The following is a 23,736-nucleotide window of genomic DNA, read 5'->3' on the forward strand; positions in this document are numbered from 1 at the left end:
GGTTCTTCGGAAAAATTCAGGTGAACAGAGCTTTCTGTTTATTTGCAGCTAACCCATTTAATTACATTCTAATCACAATAGAAACAACCCCTAGATAAAATTAAGTCAAGAGTTATTGTTTGCACTATATGTAAATAAGCACATACATGTAACTATTTCTAACTCAATGTGCACACATAGTATCTGGTGCCTTTTCCTTAATTTCGATTGTGCATTCTACATTGAAGTCAAAGTAGGGATTTTGTGGGCGAACGGACTGATGGAAAAGGTGCCAGACTATAACATAAATGTGCAGCGCAACGATCATCTAATAAAAGTATTTCACTTTGAATATGTAGAGCGTGACAGGGTGTCCAGATTCCATGCACTCGTCATTCAACTCAGCCAACGCTTGATATTATTTTTATCTGCACAAACCGCATAGCCTATATAGTCCGAAATATCTGACGTTTTCCTGGCTTTAAAAGGAAAACGTCGGCTATTTCGGACTACACAGCCTGATGGGTTACATATCTATGTACATGTAGGACTATAACGATATCTAAAAATAAAGACTCATTGAATGATTAAAGTTGTAACAATGATACCCATCTCTAAATAATATCTAGCTCATGTTTATATAAAATATATGTTTGTTTAATGTATTTTTTTTTTTCGGAATGAAGATTTAAATTAGTCAGAAATATGCCATAAAAGGGCACTTCAATGTAAAGAAGGAGTATTTACATGTATAGAACAGTGGCATATTTAGAAGGGGACGGGCCTCTCAAAATAATATGTCAAGTCTAACCAGAATAGCTCATATAAAGTGTCTTAAAACACCTTAAAAACCTGGGAAGCCCTACACACCCCTTCCCCTGGCCGCCCCCCCCCCCCCTTTCAACAAATCCAAATCCACTGTATACTTTGGGATGGGGATGGAGGAAATGTCCTATGCCATAAAAAAGAAACAGGTAAACCTAAATCGGGACAGCTTCACTAATGCATGTTAATTTCTCCTGCCGGTTTCTGCGCCCGTGGTGTTTAATTTATGAGAGAGAGAGAGAGAGAGAGAGAGAGAGAGAGAGAGAGAGAGAGAGAGAGAGAACAACATAATTTTCCATTCACTTTATTGGATACGTACATAAGTATCAAAATTGTGTCATCCAAAGGTTCACATAAAAGCAAACATGCAAAAATTTTCTACACTGTTTAAAAATATATCCATTTTCCTCAAATATAAAACTATATGTATATTTCTAAAACTTCAACAAACATGTACATACGATAGGATATACATAATTTGAAAAGCATACTACATGAACATATTAAAAAAAAATAAAAAAAATAAATCACTACCTATATACATGTATCTATACATGTACATTGGTCTCTAATGAAAAATATTGGAACACATGGTCTTATCTGCAAACAACTGAAAGTATGCATATATCGTAAACGGCGTTGTAAAACTCAGTAAAAAAAATATAAGATTGTGCCACAACAGTTTGCTTCAAGATACATACATCTACAAAAAAGTTGGATGTCAGCTTACATGCAGAATGTACTTTGAAAAATTCGTCTTCCACATAACAAGAATTTTCAACGTCATTTCTAATGTAAAAATTCTTGAATATACATTAAAATTGTAAAGTTAGACAGAGTGAACGATAAAACTGATTTATAGATGGATTTCGGGTATCTCAGGCTCGCGTAAAGTCTCGTTACCGTGAGATTTTATAGTTTTGTAGAATAGTCGCCATTGGTGATCGTGTGGCCGTTTTGAACTTTCTTTTCAGACAAGTTGATGTCAGAGACATCGAGAGCTTCGTTGTGTACTCCGTTATGTCGTAACTTCTCTTCTTGATGTTTTACAAAAGTAGCTATGAACTCCTCCTGCAAAATGAAGTCATACATACATACAAATATGGTTTATTTACCTTTTTTATTCTCTCTCTCTCTCTCTCTCTCTCTCTCTCTTTCTCTCTCTCTCTCTCTATTACTTACATCGCCGTGCCTGACACCACATCGCGCTTTACAACGAAAAGACTCCGGTAAAAACGGCATGAATACATCAAAGAAGGGACAGATAACTCGAGGATCCAACTCGCGCATTTTTTTATGGCCTCCTAAAATAACAATCACAATAGAATATTACAATACAGGTTTAATTATTTTAAGATTCTTTCATAAATTTTATACATGTATATACATACATGTATACATACGATGTTATACATGTATATGTTCGTTGCAGTCTAAAAGACCGAATGCACATTTCATATATATATTAATAAATTACTAACACCATCACAATTCTTGAGCTCATTACGTGTGATGGAATGAAGCAAACATTTAGAACTGCTCTCATTTATTTTTTTTAATTAACAATTAACACGATCAGATGATATTTAAACTATCGGCTCATACAAATTTCAAAACCCTGGCACGCACCTGTTATGAGACTTACGATGGTACCAACGAAAAGTACAGTTATGACAGCGAGAGCGGTATACCAAATGTAGGACATCCGGTACAGAAGAAAATAGTCCCTAAAGATAGAAAAATATAATGCGTGGGTAAGATTTGTAAAATGTAAAATATCCAGTGGCTGGCGTAGAAACAATAGACTAGTGATGAAAAGGTTCTTTAAACATATGCTACTTAATTCATTATATACTTTTTTTAATGGACAGAGAGATTGTATTACGTATACATTCAAGTAATGGCAAAAAAAGCGATTACAGAAGTCTGCAAAAATATAAACGAACGTTTAACTTAAATCATATAGCTACATTGTTAATGTATTCAATTTTTTAGAGATATCGAAAAAAATACTAGCAATGGACTATACTATGATATAGATCTTTTTTATTTATGACGCTTGATTGCAAATACATGTAACCTATACATATCTTAAGAACATTAGTACATACTTTACCCTAAACTTAATATCAGTCAGACTTGGCCAATTCTTTAGGTTCAAAATTGAAACTGATATTTTTTATCATGAGAAAAACGTATTCAAAACATTTCTATGACATATGAGATCAGCATACTTTGGCGGTGCCGCCGTCGCAGGGGTGGTGCTGGCGAGGACAGCGGCTGTAGTAGGGGCGGCGGTGGTGGCCAGTTGCTTCAGAGCGTTGATGGCCGTCATGTTACACCCAGCAGTGGTCAGCGGAGACTTGGGGGTGATAACCACGCTGTTGATTGACGTGCCCAGTCCGATCCAGGCGACGAAGGCCAGCGCAGTGATGAGACCAATGTTTCCTCCCTTTCATAATATACACGTATATACATATTTTATATCTGTATACTATAAGTATATATATGACACCCCACCCCCCCTAAAAAAAAGGATAAAAATTGCCATTATATCCCCTCTCAGACCCCCTTTCTTTGGATGGTTGTACTTTTTGAGAAAATACACAAATAATTTGCAAAAATGTTAAATGAGACACTGTTTTGTAAGACGCATGTTTATTTTTGTTTAATGTTTAACTGTTTTATAGTGAAGAACATAATTATTATAATGAGAAAAATACTGGCAAATTGTGAACCAAATGTACTTTTGACAAAATATTAAACAAATACATGTAATACACTTTTAATAAAACTTGTCATTATTCGATGGTACTCTTTCTACGTTTTAACTTCACATTCATTAAATTCTTTTCACATGCCCTTTTTAATTAGGAGAAAAAAAATGATATTCATAAAAAAACCTCAGTACCCATTTGTTTCCCCAGGGGCACAGCATGCCAAAAGTAAATAGCCCCAACAGCGGTCCTCCAAGAATGCCAAACAAAACGTAAGCGAGCTGTGAAAATAAATCAAAATAAATATAAAGAAGTGAAATAAAAACTTTTTAAATTCTTTTTACACTTGATCAAGAACAAAACAAAAGGATGACACTACGAGCCCTTTATTAGGACAGAGACAACAGAGATAGAAGATACCTGTAAAATTGCGCCCAGCTCAGAGACAAAATACGCCATCGCCAGACAAATTAATCCGCAGCCAACCACTGTAAAAAGAAATACATGTTAATTAAGGAGACGGAGCGGTCAACACATAGTCCATTAGATCTTCCTTGACTGAATTTTTAGATAAGACTTATTAATCTCTATAAACCATATATCATTCAGCAAAAAAAAAAAATCATAATTTTTTAACTTTATAATTTGACTATTATCGTATTATCTTTAAAAAGATCTCTTCTTTTAAAAGGAGATCAATACAGTCTAAAAATGGGCCACGACCATCCAGCTCCCTTAAACAAAAGTACATGTACATGTTAGGTAAATTATTGAGTAAAAACGAGCAATAAAACAAAAAGAAAGTTCATAAGCAAACGCAGAGAATATAAGAAATATTCTGATACACGTTTACTTTAGGTTATATTCCAATATATATTAAGGTCTTTATGCATATGCATTTGATTCGGGTAATTTCGATATAACTGAAATCTTAAAGCGTTTATTAGTAGACAAAGCTCAGAGAACCACTGAAATTTGAAATCAATTTTATTACGCGTAAATCAAGATTAATTTATAAATTGCCTTTTTGGCAATGTAAATTATTTCGCAACCTTAAAACAAATAAAATTTTGTCACTCTGACAAAGCATAGTAATGTTTTTTTCTTTTTTAAATTGAAACCACATTTGATAAGTTAACTTATTGATATTGCCACATCAGTTTGTAATGTTTCCTTTTAATTTGATAAAGGCTGAAACCTTCTGAACTTGCCTGTAGCTTTGGAGAAGAGTGTTGCAGCATAACCCGAGATTTTCTTGCAGCAGTAAGGTTTGACGAAGTCTTCTAACAAAACAGCCGCCACAGCATTCAAACCAGAAGAAATAGTACTGTGTCAAACAAAAACGAAAAAAAAAAAATTAATGAATTTTTTTTTAAAAAGAGAGAACATTTAAAAAGACCTTAAAACCATGTGCATGTAATGTATTATACATGTATAAAGATGGCTGAATGGCCGTTGCCATTTTTTGATAAAATCAATCTCCTTGAAAAGAAGAGCTAATTTGGGCGATAGACCTCACGGGTTGTTACTTCATTACCCAACCTGCTTGAACATGTGAAAAGAACATACGAGCACTTTAAAACATCAAATACTCCATTGTTTTAGATCGTTTTAAACACATCCGAAGAGTACATTAGATTCCTTATTTTTTCACAAAAGTACTTAATCACACAATTTTACCGTTTTGTATCAAATCACAAAAATATAAAATCACGGACGCCAAACTTACATTACACTGTTAAAAACAATGTATTTCTAAACTGTCCAATATGTATGAAAAGGAGGTTTTAAAATCCACGAGGGGTATATTTCTTACGAATTTCCGCGTATAATTATGTACTCGCGTTAAACAATAAGGAATCTACAGTACGTTGTATTTAGACATATTTGCATTTGTAAATGCCGTATGGGCGTGCCTTACCTTAGACTGCCGCTGAAAACACAGGAAAGAACCAGTCCAGGCAGTCCATTTAGGTGCCCCAGCAGGTCCATCGTAAAAAGAGGGATCAACTACATGTGTAAAAGATAAATATCCATGTAAAATAAATGCAATTAAATAAAAAATAGGTGTACAATTTCTAGTATTAAGCATCAGAGGTACATGAATGGTGATAAAATAATATTTTGTTCAGACCAGATATATTTATATACATTATAAATATACATTTTATATAATTATATGAACTTTTTTCTTAAGGGGATGAGTGATTGCGTTTAACTCAATTTTAGATGTTATTAAATATTTCGTTTAGTTTAAGGTTGTTTTCACGAAGACGGTTTTCAAACTTGTTAAATATTCGGTAAAATCCCAAACATACTTGATCAGTTTTGCTGATAATCTTCAAACTGACAGGATCACACGTGGAATAGAACGCATACATAACAACACCAACAGTGCACACGAGGGAAAGAATGATCAACATGCCAGGAAAATTCAGCCAGATTGCCCTAAAACAGAATCAATAAAAATTCAAAAGCCTTTAAAATTATATGATTTGAGAGAGAGAGAGAGAGAGAGAGAGAGAGAGAGAGAGAGAGAGAGAGAGAGAGAGAGAGAGAGAGAGGGTGAAGGGAGATATGAATGAATAATCTGTTTCACAAATATCTAAGACAAGGAAAAAAAGAGAGAGTGTACATGTATCTGGGTAGAAAGATGTGTCATAGAGAGAGAGAAAGAGAGAGAGAGAGAGAGAGAGAGAGAGAGAGAGAGAAAGAGAGAGAGAGAGAGAGAGAGAGAGAGTGAGAGAGAGAGAGAGAGAGAGAGAGAGAGAGAGAGAGAGAGAGAGAGAGAGAGAGAGAGAGCACTTACGTTTACGTGCTGGCGTGTTTTATGGACGGTACGGAGATGGCCCGTTGTACCTGAGCCTGGTTGATGCCGTAGATTGCCATCCAGAAGAACCCTCCCCCGATGACCACATTCCAGGTTGTGTGACGAACCGACGGGTCTGGGTCAAATCTACAGTACAAAACATGTTCTCTGTAATTTATTGACCAGTTGTATGCACTCTTTCTTAAGGCGGCTGGATGGTCAAAATGGTTTGTTTAGCTATAAAATATTACTTAATAAAGGAAAGATTCATTTGTTATAACTTTCAATTCTGGGCATTTTCCTATATTTTTATATAGAGTTTTCTTCTAAAGGTAATCAATACAGTCTAAAAATGGCAACGAACATAGAGTTCTCTTAACAGTTTTGCAGATTTTTCAGTTTTAATTTAAGGCCGGAAAAATAAAGGGCGAATTAGCTAAGCTTTGATTTAAGGTCGGAAAAATAAAGGGCGAATTACATGTACATGTAGATTAGAAAAACTTTTTTTAAAGAAAGCGGATTTTTCATAAAAAAAATTTACTGAGTTTATGAAGGAGACTGGGCGAATCACAAAGTGCCCTTCAGATTTGCCTAACATTTTTAAAAATATTTTTTCAATTTGAAAGTTTGGACTAGTACTAGTATTTAGTAAAAGAAAAAATCCAAGCATTTTGGCTTATTATACATTTGAACAGTTTCCCGTTGTCTTTACACAGAGTTCCTCGTAATTATAGCTCGCCTAAAATTGGCCACTAGCATCCAGCTTTCTTTAGTGGGTGGACTAACATGTCCGACTATCTACAGCATGACAAAATTTTATCAGTTCCGAGAATTCAAGAAATATGCTGAACTAATATATAATACATTTACAGATTAAACCAGGATAAAGAAACCATATCTCAAATTATCACTCCATATCATTATACGTCATGTCACAACTGATAAACTCGTGTTGATAAATGACTTCTTTCCAAGAATTGTACATTTTAATAGACTGATAAATTAATAGATTTACATGTCTATGTATTGATTAATACATGTATATCACATTAAAATGCAAATGTTTTAGCTAATATTGAAAGTGGGAGGGGGAAGGGGGGGGGGTTAGACCTTTTCAACGATCTTGACAAAAAAAGGTTATAGGTATGGTTATGGCTACTCCCCCCCCCCCCCCCGTTCCGACGCATATACAGAAATACTAGAAACACTGAATTTGTACTAAATAAAAAGAGGGCTAAATGTACTGACTCAAAGAAAAGGATTCTCTGATTCTTGTTAGCAATGTCCCACGCCACATCGAGGCCGCCGAGTTTCAGACTTCCGGAAATCAGCAAAGCAAGCATTCCCGCGAACATGACCAGCATCTGAAACGAATCTGTCCAGACGACAGCTTTCATCCCTCCCTATAAAAAATACAGACAATTTTAAAGTTGCATAGTTTACTAAGATTTTACATATATATGTTTGAAACATTTCTTTTCGATATACGAATTCTGATATTTTGAACGCCACAGTAGCAAAACTCACCAGAGTAGTATAGAAAATACATTTACATATATATGTTTGAAACATTTCTTTTCGATATACGAATTCTGATATTTTGAACGCCACAGTAGCAAAACTCACCAGAGTAGTATAGAAAATACAGACGAGACCGACGGCAACTATGGAACCCCATAACGACAACCCCGTCACTGAAAATGAAAAACACTACTTGTAATTCCATTGTTATGGTGTACTATCCTAAACGATGAAAGTATATAAACTTGGGTTCTTGACTATCTTATTTTTACTTACCAGCATTGAGAGCCAGGGAGGGCCCATACAAAACAACAGCCATATACAGTATCTGAAAACATTAATCAAGTACATGTATAAATGAATTTTTCGGCTTTTTTCTTGTTTACGAAATTTTGGCTATGAAGGATCAAATTGCTAAAGAATGATCATATGTTGACTGCTTTCACTGAAATTATCACTTTATGAGGAAGGTATACCTAGCCATCTGCATTTCAACTAGGCGTTAACATTTTTGGAAAAGGTGAAATGCTTTAGTTTAATCTTTAAAAGCTGCATGTTATGCAATGAAGACTTCATATTTCCCCCATTCCTGATACGGTAAAGTTAAACAATTACCAACAGGTATATTGTTAAAATACTTTTAAGACGTCGTAAATGAAATTGTTCCCGCAAATGTGGACCAGGTTTTATATGTCAGTACTTACCATCCATGTTAGGTAGATGATGGATCCAAGCACACGGCACGTGTGACCGAAACGAAGTTCTATATACTGTCAAAAAAAAAAATCAGCATGTTTCAATACTCGTTTTTTTTTTGTGTAAATTGTATATTACAAAAATCCTAATTAAGAAATTGTCAACATTTTTTATTACAAGAGTCCCCCCCCCCCCCCCACTCCCATCCCCGATAATAAAAAATACGAATGTGGGAACTTAAAGTTAATTAGTTACTAAAATAATAAAGTTACTAAAATAATAAATAATATTTTTATAGCTAATCTGTCATTCAATCATACAGATCGAGTATTTGAAGACAAGACGCCAACATATAGGTAGGACACCTTTTACTTCCTTGTATGAGGTTAAAATAACAATGCGTGACGTAAACTGATGCATAATATTGAATGCTAAGGAAAATGTATCAGATTACTTTCTTCGTTAGATCATAAGATGTCAAAAAAAAACAACCCACGAATAAATATGTCAAATTAAGAATAGAAAGAATGTGCAAGATTGTGACAATAAAAATCAGCACGTGTGTCTTATACTAGATAGATCCAGTTAAAACAGAATAAAATCAGTTTCATTAATATCCAAGACACAGGGTGTCGGTTCAAATCGTTAGCGACTTCGTAATAAAAATATAGAAAATCATTTAAATCAAATTTTAAAGCTTAAATAACTTCAATTTTTTATTGAATGATAGTCCAAACTATCGTATGCAATGTTTAAGGTAGATTTGACGCATGGGTACAGTATAATTAGTTTGTCCATTTAGTTTCCTTAATCGAAGTTGGCGATAATGAGTTCTTATTTTATACATTTATGACTCTTTCAAATATCAATATAAGAATGTAAACTATGATTAAATTAAAAAATGTTTTTATATCAAATTTTCTAAGAGGGGGGGGGGGACTGGCTCCCCAGGTGAGGAACAGTAGAAGGCCTCTGCGGAGGTTTTTCCTTAAAAAAAAATCTGAATGTCTTGAAATATATACAAATTTAAAAAAACTGGCGATAAAGTTTCTACATGCCAATTGTCATCGTTTGTCATTTATATGCATCAACATTTATGAACTACGTACAGTATTTGCGATTTAACGTGTAAAAACGATACTTGATTGTTTTTACAGTAGTTTGTGTCATTAAAGTCTGAGGCTGCATTTCATAACATCTTTATAAATACATGTATACTTTTTACAAGAGCTACATTTTGCAAGAACTTAAAAGGTTATTCTGTGATGTTTTTAAATTTTCTTACAAGAGATCTGGGTAAAGCGGTCTGTTCCGCTATCAGAAAGCGCCTACGACCTTGAACGCATTTCACATAAATTATAAAGGACATCTATATGAATTGTGTATTTTTTCTTCCATCTGTGAACTATATTATTAATACAATGTATCTTGTGCCTCCGCTTACTTTTAAATAAACAATTGTTTAATAAAAAAGTTATGAACAACTAAAATAACATACTCTTAAAGAAATATTGGCAGTCTAGAATGAGAAACCTAATTACAAAGTATATCCAATAATTAACTGTTTACTTTATGCATGCTTCAGGATTTTGTTGTTGTTGTTTTTTTTTTAAAAGGGGTGGGTTGGGTATGTCAAATAGAGTACAATAACCGAGTCTCGTAATAACACTGACAAAGAAAACTATTAAATATGTTTGGAAAAACAAATTTGCTTTCAAGAATCGGGTTACCAATGCAAGATTAAAATTTTTGTTTAAATTTACATTCGTCTAGAGTATATATTCACTGATTTTAGATAGCACCCTGTTAATGACCCGAATCATGTTTTTTATTATTAAATTTTCAAATTAATAAGCAACAGAAAAATAAAATATGAAAGGTATTATGAAGATTAGAACCTTTTTAACAAGGCCTTGGACTTTCAGTAGGATGTCACTATCTATTTCTTGCGTCAAAACAAGTTTAAAATGACGCTGGTTTCAGCGATATATACACCGATTGCGTAGTCTTCGCTCAAAAGCCAGACGGATCTTGTTGATTTCAAAGGGCCATGGCTGAGTGGCCAGCAATGAAATAGACTATCCAAAGTCCATGATCTTGTTAAAATGGTTCTAAAAAATGTAAAAGAGAAATATTAATTGATAAAATTTTTACGACTTTTTTTTCAAGGTTTTAAAAATTAAAATGCAAAGGAAGCTTTCTTGGATTTTTCTTCTTCTTCAAATAAAGAAACAAAAACAGAACCTATAAAAGAAAATATGATAATAAAAAACCCAAAGGAAATATGAATGAAAAATAATAGCTGATAAAAATAATTTATATTTTTACGACTTATTTTTAAAGGTTTTAGAAAATAAAGTGCAAAGCAAAGCATTTTCCACTTTGCTTACTTACATGACAAATAGGTTATTTCGCCCTACATTTGATGAAAAGATTGTACGTATTTTGTTCGGGTGCAAGAAAGAAAATAGCTCAGCCTTGGCAGTTATACTTTTCTTCCTGCACTGTGAAAGGAAACACAGGCGTTGGTTTTAAATGACATTGAATCTTTCTGGGACAGTGTCAATATGATCTGAGTCACCGATTTTTCGTTACATGAAAGCAAAAAAAATCATAATAAAAAAAAACCGAGATTTCCTGCAAAGAATGTGCATGTTGGTACAAGGTACGATCCGTTTGTTATTGCAGAATAATCCTGTTGCAAAAGTCTGGCTAAACATTCTCCATCAGTATGCGTCAGCATCGAGATCACGTGAGATTGCAAAGCTATTCCCAGAATTCAATGCGAAGTTTGACCCAGATTTGATCAGTCGTGGAATTTTATGCTCTGTAATTTAAATTTGTTTTGTGACCGTTTTTAGTACATTTAGCGTTTCTCGTTGGATAGTGAATTGGTGCAGAACATTTGCGGTAAATTTGAAAGGAGTTTTTAGATGTAAACTGTTTTATCGTGCGTTTTTACGATATGGATATGGACATGATGGACGAGGAGCGACACTCAGGCTCCGACGCCATTTTGGGGGATTTTCTAACCCAAGTCATTGAACAGTCGGAAACGCATCATGATCAAGATGCGCATACAAGTGCAAAGCATTCTCGTAAGCGAGATGCGCTTGAACATAATTCGTCACCAAATGCCCATAAGTGGGTGGACGATGATTCTTCGAGACCAAGATCTAAAGAAGAAGATTACGTAACTACACAAGATAAAATGTGCAGCGAACAAGATACTGTGCATAACACCGAATTTGTTACCGAATCGATGTTCAAAAGATTCATGGTAGATCAAAATTCGGCTATGATGGCCATGAAGAAATCTTTGGATGCAATAAATAATTTGATTTATGTGCAAGCAGAATCGGCTGATGATAGTGATTCTGAATCGGTTGGAAAACATAGTACAACTAAAAGAAAGGCCGACAACGTTTCTAATAACGCGGCAAAAAAGGCCAAGATAAGCTGCGAGTCGACCGCGCATGGAAAATTACCCGCTGTCAGTCAAAAGGAGGCGGGGCCTTCAGACTTGGGCGGACATGACGTAGAGGTAAACAAAAATGGCGGCTCGGATAAACATGACGAAGATTTCTTCGCTGTTTCCAACTACATTGTTGAGGAAAAAACTTCCGATGCCGTGACAACAAAATTAGCAGACTTAGTAAATAAGCTGTTAGTCAACAAATTAGAAGATTCGAAGAAAAATGACTTGTTTGATAAACATTTACGGCCAGAAAACTGCAAGTTGGAATTTCCTCGAGTGAATGATTTCGTTTGGAACTATTGTATGAACGAAACTACGAGGTCGACGGACGTAAAGGTTCATAAGATCCAGAAAACCCTATTGAAAGGACTTGGTCCCGTAATCAAGGTGGTGGATAGCTTGCTGAAACCTAACAATGAATTTGACAAAAACAAAGCAGCCAAAGATCTGCTCGATGGTGTGGCTTTGTTGGCCTCTAGTAACACTGAACTTTCTTTGCACAGAAAAGCATGTATAAAAAATAACATGAAACCAGAATACAAAAAACTGTGCACTAGTCAGACTGAAATAACGGCATATTTGTTTGGTGATGACGTGGTGGAAAAAATGAAAAACATCACGGAACACAACAAAATGGCTAACAAGGTAGCTTATGATGACAAAACTTCCAAAACTAGAATGAAGTTCAATCCTCGTCTGAAGTTCAGAGAAAGATCCAAACCTAATTTTTTAGGGAGAGGACCCCAGCATTACCAGCTGGGGCATTACAACCGGAACTACCACCACAGCAATCACGAAACAAAGAAGAACTACAACAAGAAACCCGTGTCCCACCAAAAGTAGAGAAGGTAGGTGACATTCAACATGCCGGACGGATTAGTCAATTTCTATCAGTGTGGAAAACTATCACACATGACAGATACATCCTTAATGCTGTTAAAGGATATTCATTAGAATTTACTTCAGTACCTGTTCAATATTCAGTGAGAGAAACTAAACTCAACTCTGCAGAGGCTGTGGCTCTAGACAGAGAGTTATTAAAGTTAATGGCGAAAGGGGTAGTGGAGAAAGCTTCACACTCTGATGATGAATATATATCATCTGTGTTTTTACGTCCTAAAAAGGATGGCAGCTATCGTGTTATCTTGAATTTAAAACAACTGAATGAAAACATTGAGTATGCTCATTTTAAAATGGAAACACTGTGTACAGCTTTAAGATTGATTCAACCGGGATGTTATATGGGTTCTGTGGATCTAAGTGATGCATATTATACTGTGAATGTAGCCTATCCTGACAGAAAATATTTAAGATTCATTTGGAAAGGAACTCTTTATCAGTACACATGTTTACCAAATGGTCTGTCAAGTGCACCCAGACTATTCACTAAGCTCCTAAAACCAGTATATGCTTCACTTAGATCTAAAGGACATGTGTCTGTTGCATACATTGATGATTCCTATTTACAAGGAGAAACTTATGAACAGTGTTTAAAAAACATACAAGACACAATAGATCTATTTGAACAATTGGGATTTAAGATCAATAAAGAAAAATCAGTGGTGGTACCTACACACGAAATTGTATTTTTAGGATTTGTTTTGAATTCTAAATCAATGACAATCAGTCTTACTCCGGAAAAGATAAAGAAATTCAAAAATCTTTATCACCATTTTTGTTCAAATAAATCACACTCAATTAGACAAGTGGCAGAACTAGTGGGAGTCCTTATTTCATCTTCAGTAGCAATTCCTTTAGGATTGTTACATACCAAACTACTTGAAAAAGAAAAAGCTATAGCTCTTAAATGTAACAAGGGAAACTTTGATTCAAAAATGACACTGTCAGCAGAGGCGCTTCAAGACTTAAAATGGTGGTCAATACAAATAAATAGTGGCATCAAGGCTCCAATTCGACAGAAAAGTATCCAAGCGACACTAACCACTGATGCATCAGGAATAGGTTGGGGGGCAGAATACAATGGTGTCTCTACAGGGGGACATTGGTCCATTGAAGAAAAACAGTACTTGCCCAACATTAACTATTTGGAATTACATGCAGTTTTTCTTGGACTACAAAGTTTTCATGCTGAGTTGTGTAATAAACATGTAAAAATTTATTGTGACAATTCCACAACAGTGGCATATATTAACAATATGGGTGGTACAAAATCAACAGCATGTAATTATAAAGCTAGAGAAATATGGACTTTTGTGCAAAGAAATAATATGTGGTTAACAGCTGTACATTTACCAGGTGTTGATAATGTAGTGGCAGACAGGGAGAGTAGAATGATTCGAGATGAAACAGAATGGATGTTGAATGAAAAACTTTTTAAAACTATAACTAGTGTATATTTTAAACCACATATTGATTTATTTGCATCTCGACTTAACAAACAGTTAGAATGCTTTGTAAGTTGGAAAAATGAACCTGGAGCATCTTTTGTTGATGCATTCACTATTTCTTGGACTAATTTGTCTTTTTATGCTTTTCCTCCGTTTAGCATTATCGACCGAGTATGTCAAAAAATCCTGATGGACAAAGCAGAAGGCCTCTTGGTTACACCTCTATGGGACACACAGAACTGGTACCCAATCATCTTGAGAATGTGTGTGAAACCTCCACTTGCTCTGAAGCCATCCAAAACAATGCTGCAGTTGAAAAACAGTCCTACACAAGTGCACCCTCTGGCCCGAAAACTTCATTTGATGGTGTGCCATGTTTCAGGGAAAATTTCAAGAAACTTGATTTATCGGAAAGATCAATTTCAGTTCTTATGAAATCATGGAGAGGCTCCACATGTAAACAATACAATGTGTACATTAAGAAGTGGTTTCAATATTCAAGTCAAGTTCAGTGTAACAGTTGTGTACCTACTATTTCTAATGTGTTAGATTTTTTAGCATCACTTATGACAGAGGGTTGTGGTTATAGTGCTATAAACACAGCCAGATCAGCACTGTCAGGTTTCATTATTGTAGATAATCTCCCTGTAGGCCAACATCCTTTAGTGAAAAGATTCTTGAGAGGTGTATTCAATATTAAACCTTGTTTGCCTAGATATGGTACTACTTGGGATGTAAATATAGTGTTAGAATACCTTAGTTTGTTAGAAAATGAGAGTTTGTCCTTACCAGATATGACCTCTAAGTTGACTATGTTATTAGCTTTAGTTTCAGGACAACGTTGTCAGTCCTTAGCTTGTTTAGATATAAGAGATATGTATATAGAGGATGATTGTATAGTATTTAGGTTTAATGTGTTACTCAAGCAAACAAGACCATCTTTTCAAGTTGCGCCTTTAGTGTTAAGAAAGTTTTCAGATAGTCCACCTCTGTGTGTATATTCACTGTTGAAACTGTACTTAAAAACAACAGCAGATATTAGAGGAGATACAACTAAGTTATTGTTGATGATTAGAAAACCACATAATGCTGTAACTAGTCAAACGGTAGCTCGCTGGATCAAAAAAGTGATGACAGACGCTGGCATAGACACGAACATTTTTAGTGCACATAGCACACGCTCCGCTGCCACTAGTGCTGCAAAGTCTGTGGGAATGTCGCTCACCGGTATCATGAATGCTGCAGGATGGTCTAACTCAGGAACATTTCATAAGTTTTACCACAGAACTGTAAATAGTGATAATTTTGGACTGTCAGTTTTATCCAAATACTCCACAAGTGACAATTCAACCCAATAGGTTGAAAATGTTTGTTTTAATAAATTTGGTAAATTAAAAAATTTGTTAATGCTTTCAGTAGAAATTAGGACATTATTGCTAAGTCCATTTCTCATATTTAGTGCTGTGACCACACTTTAAATCTCTCACGTGATCTCGATGCTGACGCATACTGATGGAGAATTTAAAAATTAAACGATACTTACAAAGTAGAAGTTTGATTGTAATTCTCCGAAGTATGCGTCAGTATTAGAGATCAGGTGCCACACCGCACCCACCCTGTATTGAGAGTCTCTGTTTGTGGCCTCAGCACCTTTTAAGATTGAATTCTGGGAATAGCTTTGCAATCTCACCTGATCTCTAATACTGACGCATACTTCGGAGAATTACAATCAAACTTCTACTTTGTAAGTATCGTTTAATTTTTAAATTAAATAGGTTACCGCGATACCGCCGCGCACTCGATGGGTGCATGTAACATTTCAAATGACGTTATATGTTACCTTGTATGTCAACAACTTTGGAACCTTCTGATTTCTTTCCTTTTGATGAAAGTAATCTCACATACAATCAGTTGATAGCATTAAATTAATGACACCCGTTTAGGAACCAAAATTTTAAACTTCCCGTTCCTGAATAAAAAATATATAACCGGTGTTCTCCATTAAAATCACACCTTTTTGTGAAAGTTCCTGTTTACCATTTTGACGATATTTTTAGGGGATTTCATGGGGTTAGACACTAGTTTTGATGATAAAACATAGTATTCATCTGACATTGAACCAATTTAAGTAGAGTTTGGACTTTCAAAACAAGTTGTAAATGACGCTGGTTTCAAGTAAAATATTCACAGATTGTGTAGTCTTAGGTAAAAAAATCTTGTTGATTTCAAAGAGCTATGGCTGAGTCGCAAGCAATGAAAAACAGACATGATTTTTAAAGGGGCATGGTCACAATTTTGATTTTTCTCAATTTTAATGCTTACAATGCTTCAGTGGGGCTTTTTTAATAGGCAACCAAAATTTAAGTGTCATTCGTTGAGTTAAAAGCGAGTTACAGAGCTTACAATTCTTTGCAATGTAAACAAAGCGTTTGTTTACATTTTGAACGTTGAAGTGAAAACTTCAGTTTTAGACCGAAAATGAATGTGGTAAACGTTAAGAACTGTTAATTCATGCTTGAATTGAAAAAGAAGATGGAAAAATCTGCTTGAAAAAAAACCTTTTACCGGTATAATGAACTAATGTAAACAAAAGCAGGGCACGAGCCTTGTTTACATGACAAAGAATTATGAGTCCTGTATCTTTCTTATAACTTCACTACTGACTCGCGAATTTCATTTGGTCATTGGAAATGTATTCCTAAAGCATTGTACAAAATAAAAACAGGAAAAACAGAATTTGACCAAAATCGTGACCACGCCCCTTTAAGTCACATTGCTGTTTGACACTATTACCTAACAAGCTACCCTTAAAATGATTATAACATATTTGTCAAAGTGAAAACATCATAAACAAGTAAATGTTTAAAGAACACAATGTTTCAGAAAATATAAAATGATTATGACTGATTTACTACATGAGAAATCTTAGCTGAAAAACAGATTATTGATGGGTTTACGACTCATTCACCAAAAATCGTGGGCGACAGCTACACCTAGTATGAATTTTCTTTTTTCTTTTTGTTGTTGTTGTTGTTGTTATAATTTCTAACACCATAATAGTGTGGCTTTTACGACAAAAACACAAACACTCTATGTACTTTTCTACAAAAACTACTTTGAACTAACGAGGATGATATTTAATTTGAATGATGAATGATGAATGCTAATTATTCTAAACTCTGCTAAATAAAATTGAAAGCCACTAAATTTTTACGTCTCTATTCTTCGACATATCGACTGGAAAATGTTAGGTACAGTCGTTTTACCGGTAACGAACCAGTATGCGGTTTCGTCGTGCATGCGACTATTATTATCGGAATTCCAAATGTTTTTATTTTTTGTTTAAATCACGTTTCTTTGTCCTTCTAAACTGTAGTACCAAACTTCTATCTCTATCACTTCTGGCCGAATATTTTGGGGCGGATTTATTTCAAAAATGCACTAGAGGTACATGTCAATAGACTTATTAACGAAGAAGGAAAAATATTTGTGGAAATATGTCATTTAAACAAATAATATGATCGTTATTTTTATCGTACCGTTTTCCCGTCAAATTGAAACTAGACTTGAACAGTTTTCATTTTGCGTTACTTTATGAAATTGAATTTTCATTAAAACACTTTATATATAATAGGAATTAATGATAAGTAGTTGCCATTTGCCTTTGCTTTGCCCGTATATCTATCAATATATCCAGCCAAATAATACTTCTGTCGCAATGAACCGACACTAGGAAAACTACACGTGGTTCTATCTGAAGTACTCAAGTACTGTTGTTTTGTGGATTATACAAAGGCCTTTGACTTAATTGATAGATCAAAACTATGGTATAAATTGCAAATGGAGGGTTTTGGAGGAAAATTGTTACGTATTATTAAGTCTCTATATAAAAATGTAAGAGCATGTGTTAAACATAAAGGTACATTTACAGAAACATTTAGAATCTCAGCTGGAGTTCTACAAGGTGAAATATTGTCTCCATTATTATTTTCAATGTACCTTAATGATTTTGAAAGATATTTTATAAATAGTAATTGTACACCAATTGAATTACAAATGATTAATATGTTTTTAATTATGTATGCTGATGATACTGTCCTTTTGGCAGAATCGCCCGAGGGTTTACAGGATATGCTGAACACATTGCACAGATATACTGATGAATGGAACTTATCTGTTAATGTACAAAAAACCAAAATTGTAATTTTTAGAAACGGAAAATGTGTTAAAGATAATGAAAAATGGGAATACAATAGCAAATACGTAGAAGTAGTGAATCAATTTAACTATCTTGGTATGTTGTTTAACTACAATGGTAAATTTTTATCTACACAAAAGCACTGTGCAGCACAGGGAAATAAAGCAATGTTCAGCATATCTAGTAAAATGAAAGATTTGAATTTTAATGTTGAAACTCAATTGAATGTTTTTGATACTTATGTAAAAAGTGTACTTAGTTATGGTGCTGAAATTTGGGGATTCCATAAAGGTCAAGATGTAGAAAAAGTCCATATAAATTTTTGTAAGAAGGTTTTGGGTGTCAGAAAAAATACTTGCAACAGTGCAGTTTATTATGAAGTAGGTAGATTTCCATTAGAGATTTTCAGGAAACAAAAAATTTTTAAATACTGGTTTAAATTAAGAAACAGTAAAAACTGTATTTTAAAAGCATGCTACGAAGACATGGTGAAAAATAATGACATATGGATTTCAAATATTAGGAAAGAATTGTCCATCTTAGGCTTAGCCGATTTATATCAAAGTACTATGAAAGAGACTGTTATTTTAGATATTATATTTAATAGAATGTGTGATGTCTTTAAACAAAAAAAAGTTGTTAACGATATAAGCAATGCATCAAAATGTATATTATATAAACATGTTGTTGATCATTTTTGTTTACAAGTTTACCTAAAGAAACCAATTCATGTAAATTATCGTAAATTAATTACACGCTTACGGTTGTCCTCACATGACTTAAAGATTGAAACAGGGAGGTATGATAATTTAACACGTGATTGTCGAAAATGTGAATCTTGCAACTTAAATGTAATTGAAGATGAGTTCCATTTTTTACTTATTTGTCCATCACTTTGTAGTTTAAGAGATAAGTATATTAAAAAATACTACTCCCGAAAACCAAGTGTCTATAAAGTTATACAGTTATTATCTACCTCTAATACTAAAGAACTGTGTAATTTAGGTAAATATTTATATTATGCAAACAAGCAACGAACTCTCCATGCGAATTATCCAAATTGATTATGTACACTTTGTTTTTCTTACTGTTTATTTAATATGTATATGTTCATATGTATAACCTATGAGACATTTGTCTCTTGGAATAAAGAATTTCGTAATTTCGTAATTTCATTCAAAGCTCAATTATTATTTGATATGATGCACAATCTCATTAAATGGATTACAATTACTAATTATCCACTAAAAAGGGTTCAATAACAAACTTATTTTCATAGTTAGGTTTAATTGTTTTCACACTTTCGTCTTTTCTGCCTTGCACTTCCGGCAGTTCATATCTGGGTCACCTTTTTAATTTGTAAATAATACGGTAAATAATCGTGCAAATGTCAAACATAGAATATTTATTTCTGTATTATAATTACCTAGCTTGGATTTTTTAAAACTTTAACTTTGTTTTTCACCAATAATTTTTCTAAAAATTATTCGATACTGGCAAATATTCGTTACCGGTAAAACGACTGTATGAGGTTTTCAGCTGTTCCAAACAAAGTTTCTTGATCGACCTTCCGCGATCATCAATCCATGAGCAACCTTCACGCACTTTTAACGCTTTTTCATGGTATAGGAATCAATTTCTAAATATATTTTTTTTAATATTTTCAACAACTAACGTCAACAGCACCCTCTTCTGAACATCAAATTGCCCCGAGATTACATTTAAACCTAGTTTCGATGAACCTTTGAACTAATTTCGTCCATAAACTATTTATTCATTCATAACGAGTTTCCGATGTTTAGCAGCGACGGTAGCGGCCGATCAAGTTATATATGGTGAACACTTCAAAAATATCCAGTTCATTCGGGAGTTTGAACTTCTAGTATAACACTGCATAACAAAACAAACCTACACGCTACGCGACATACCCATTCTTCTTATTACAAATGTATTTTCGAAAATCAAAACAACGCTCCTTACCAAATCCTGTTACAGTGATTAGAATGGTATAGTTTTAAGATGAACTTTCGTTATGAGGGAAGGGTTATTGACACTGTTGAGATGACGTACATATGCATGACTGTACACAAATTGTAACATGTGACATGCAGTCGCAGTGAAATTGATGATCTTGTTATAATTAAAATTAAGACCAAGAACGTTTGTTTTGTGGTCACTGTGACGTCATGTTCATATGAAAATGAAAGAAAAAATAACAATAGTGACATTCATAAAGGCACAACCAGCTTATGATAATCGAATGAATATTTTAACATGTTAATCAGTAATCGGAAGTCTTCAAAGAGTTGTAAGCTTAACATTCCTGAACGAATATAGGCTTCTTATTCCTTATTGAAACGAAAATCTAATTTAAAGTGGTTTGCATTTCTTTAACTTTAGAGAAGCAACAACAATACCCAGAAGAAAACTAAGTACTGAATTGAGTATGTAAACATTGAAGGTGTATGACCTTTTGAAAAAGGTCAACTGCCGAGTGTTTGCACATTAATGTCCACATGTTTGAATTGACTAGACATGCAGTTCCATTGCTTTACAAGACAGTATATTCAAATCTAACCAAGCTGATTTCTATACATCACACTGCTGTAACACATAAACCACCAATCGATCATTATTTCGTTGAACTTTGATTTTATAGACCAACCCCCTCGCCAAAATTACATGGTAGTATATAAGGAACAAGTTTTTTATTTCGCCTGTGCGTTTAATGTTATATTTTTCGTCATATTTTTCATGTATATTTTCATGTATAATGTCAAAAGTCAAAATACTTTAAATTAAAAAAAAAATTTCTAACTGCTACTGATAAATTTTTACATAGAGTATGATTATTAAAGCAAGTTTGAATTCAAAACCATTAAAATTCTTACCTGAAAGACACTAGTGATTTCAAGTTGATAAAAGACAGGAACAAAAATATGAGCTGTTCCAGCAGCCGACAGGATGAACCCGATGGAAATCCACCAATACATCGTATTATTGGTATAAACCTCCGCCGGTGTGCCCAGTAACGTGATGGCAGATATAAAACTGGAAAGCAGAGACAGAGAGACTGGAAGCGTCTGCATGGACCTTCCAGCCAAGAGGAACTCTTTTTCGTCCGTCATTTTTCTATCTTTAATGGCATAGTAGAGTCCAATGGAAGCTGATACGAGCAAAGTGGCAGCGAAAACGACATAGTCTGCAGCGCTAAAGGTGACACTTTCCTTTTTTTCGAAAATATACTGATAATCCCTCTCCATTTTGATAAAAAAAACTCCCGAGAAAAAAAATTCTAACTACTTCGGTTTTTATATTATTCCTTTTTAGGAACAATTTAACGCAACGAACGATGTGCCACTGTCTGACGTTGTTCCTCTGCGCTCCTCGCCTAACTGTTATAAAAATCCACAGACCATATCGGCAAGAAGTACATTTCCCGCAGTCAATAGCACGTTTATTTACTTCTCCCAAAATATTCGAAGGTAGAAACTGTTGAAGGGATCGTCTAGATCTGTTGTCAATGGTGGAAGAAGGCCCCTTTAAGTAGAAACACCATTAACTCTGTGTTAGGGAAATGCAACCTGAATAGCAGTGTAAACACGGGCATGTATTAGCACCTGTTTCCGTACACGTCCTCGGGGTTTAATGTTTCAAAATGCGATGATAAATGAGGACGGTTTTCTAATTGATGAGATCGGATCGGCTGAGATATATACTGTATATATATGCTGGGGTGTTACCGGTTATCATGTCAAAAGTGTATATATACAGGTATATGTGTAGGATTCACAAGATGTGTGTGTGTGTGTGTGGAACGGCAACTAAGCGCAAAAGGAATGCACATGTATACTATAGTAAATTTTTTTAAGATGGGGAAAAAGGCTGTTTTTGATGGTAGGGACTACGAAAAGTTATGGATTGCATCAATTACATTTTTTTTTTCAATATTTCCTAAGTTTTATCAAATAAAACTTAAATAGATTTATTGAAAAGTAAGACCAGATCCTTTTAAGATTAATATTTGCATTTATATAGGAAATATTTCTATAAAAAATAATATTTTACAATTAATGCAGATTGCAGAAATTGCACGTACTTCGGGGCATTCCTTTTGACATTTTAATGTCTTTTCACCTCTTTAAAGAATGCATATTATATTTCATTGCCACATTATAATGAATATTCAATGAACAAAAGAACTATACACCGCGCTGTTATATACTATACTGTAGTAATTGCTGATTTATCAAAATAACTTTATATATATGCAAATTTATTTTAAAAATGTTTTACTTTTAACCTACATTGCTAGTCTAATTCAGTCTAAACTTGTGGTTTTACACCGGTTTTTGAATGGAATGAACAATTGCATGATTGAAGACTTTTGTCTTACATGTATGAATCACATTCATAAATTATCTTTTATATATACAAGCGTTTAAATGGAGAAGAAGGACTAATCTTGCGTTTGGTATTTCTTACCCACAAATAAGGGAGTAAAGACAAAATTCCCCTTGATTTCAATTTATTATACAAGCTATACTATATCAGATTTTGGACATTGGACATAAAAATCAAAGCTTGTTCATTTAAACCCTTAATCTAAAATAAGCAACAAAAAAAAATGATATCGCGTCGATTCTGAAATTTTATAGTGTATAGATTTTGATGGGGAGCGCCCTTGTATAGCCTTGATTGATAAATACAGGTGCATGTATCACACTTGATAGATTTTTAAGAAAACTACATAGGCATCCATTTAATTAAATTAAAAAGTGTCTTTGCTTCCACTGTTCGGAGAGAGAGAGAGAGAGAGAGAGAGAGAGAGAGAGAGAGAGTATAATGTACTTACCGACCCGCATTACTTAGTAAATGGTCTCCTCACTCCTTGCATCTTCTTAGCACGTGTGAGATAACAGGTTACACATTAATTATCTGTTACGAACAACCCCTCACTGTTTTACGACAAAATGATATAGATACAAGGTACATTCTTACCTATGCATGTACTTTGATTGGAGAGGATACCTGTTGTTTGGCAATGTTGACCCTTTTTTCTCACTGTTTACAACTGGTTGATAAAAGGGGGTGATACAAAGCTTCTTTAAAAGTTAAACCCAATAAAAGCGTCAGGGCCATTATATACTTGACAGGTAGTCTAC

At 34.1% G+C, this 23,736-nt stretch overlaps 2 protein-coding genes across 5 annotated transcripts; one reads left to right on the forward strand and one right to left on the reverse strand.

The window, feature by feature from the left end:
• Positions 1–1,140: 1,140 nt before the first annotated feature.
• LOC105343361 (sodium-coupled monocarboxylate transporter 1) lies at positions 1,141–23,722 on the reverse strand. Of its 3 annotated transcripts, XM_066065783.1 has the most exons (17): positions 23,573–23,660; positions 23,427–23,471; positions 21,463–22,111; positions 8,556–8,621; positions 8,128–8,179; positions 7,957–8,024; positions 7,579–7,733; positions 6,337–6,477; positions 5,840–5,969; positions 5,443–5,531; positions 4,733–4,848; positions 3,942–4,009; positions 3,716–3,802; positions 3,039–3,256; positions 2,434–2,531; positions 1,987–2,108; positions 1,141–1,875 (listed from the first exon to the last, which is right to left on the reverse strand). In XM_066065783.1, exons 3-17 carry the CDS (start codon positions 21,832–21,834, stop codon positions 1,717–1,719), a joined length of 1,941 nt encoding a protein of 646 aa, XP_065921855.1. In that variant the 5' UTR covers positions 21,835–22,111; positions 23,427–23,471; positions 23,573–23,660; the 3' UTR covers positions 1,141–1,716. The 3 variants fall into 3 exon arrangements, with proteins under 3 accessions (XP_065921855.1, XP_065921856.1, XP_065921857.1); XM_066065784.1 differs by lacking the exon at positions 23,427–23,471 and having other exon boundaries at positions 23,573–23,722; XM_066065785.1 differs by lacking the exons at positions 23,427–23,471; positions 23,573–23,660 and having other exon boundaries at positions 21,463–22,166.
• On the forward strand, positions 11,273–14,678 carry LOC136269502 (uncharacterized). Of its 2 annotated transcripts, none has more exons than XR_010707538.1 (2): positions 11,273–14,048; positions 14,532–14,678. XR_010707538.1 is itself a non-coding variant. In XM_066065787.1 (2 exons), exon 1 carries the CDS (start codon positions 11,513–11,515, stop codon positions 12,866–12,868), a length of 1,356 nt encoding a protein of 451 aa, XP_065921859.1. In that variant the 5' UTR covers positions 11,273–11,512; the 3' UTR covers positions 12,869–12,873; positions 14,532–14,678. The 2 variants fall into 2 exon arrangements, 1 of the variants encoding a protein (XP_065921859.1); XM_066065787.1 differs by having other exon boundaries at positions 11,273–12,873.
• Positions 23,723–23,736: the final 14 nt, after the last annotated feature.

This window comes from Magallana gigas, chromosome 7 (genome assembly GCF_963853765.1).
Source record: "Magallana gigas chromosome 7, xbMagGiga1.1, whole genome shotgun sequence".
Lineage (NCBI taxonomy): Eukaryota > Metazoa > Mollusca > Bivalvia > Ostreida > Ostreidae > Magallana > Magallana gigas.

Bases quoted from the DNA above. Each gene is read 5' to 3' on its own strand.
- LOC136269502 (XM_066065787.1), top strand. From the start codon at position 11,513: ATGGATATGGACATGATGGACGAGGAGCGACACTCAGGCTCCGACGCC.
- LOC105343361 (XM_066065784.1), bottom strand. From the start codon at position 21,834: ATGGAGAGGGATTATCAGTATATTTTCGAAAAAAAGGAAAGTGTCACC. The intron at 3,257-3,715 runs GTACTGAGGTTT...ATATTATGAAAG, and splicing joins GCCCCTGGGGAAACAAATGG to GGAGGAAACATTGGTCTCAT. The intron at 2,532-3,038 runs GTATGCTGATCT...TTCTATCTTTAG, and splicing joins GCGACGGCGGCACCGCCAAA to GGACTATTTTCTTCTGTACC.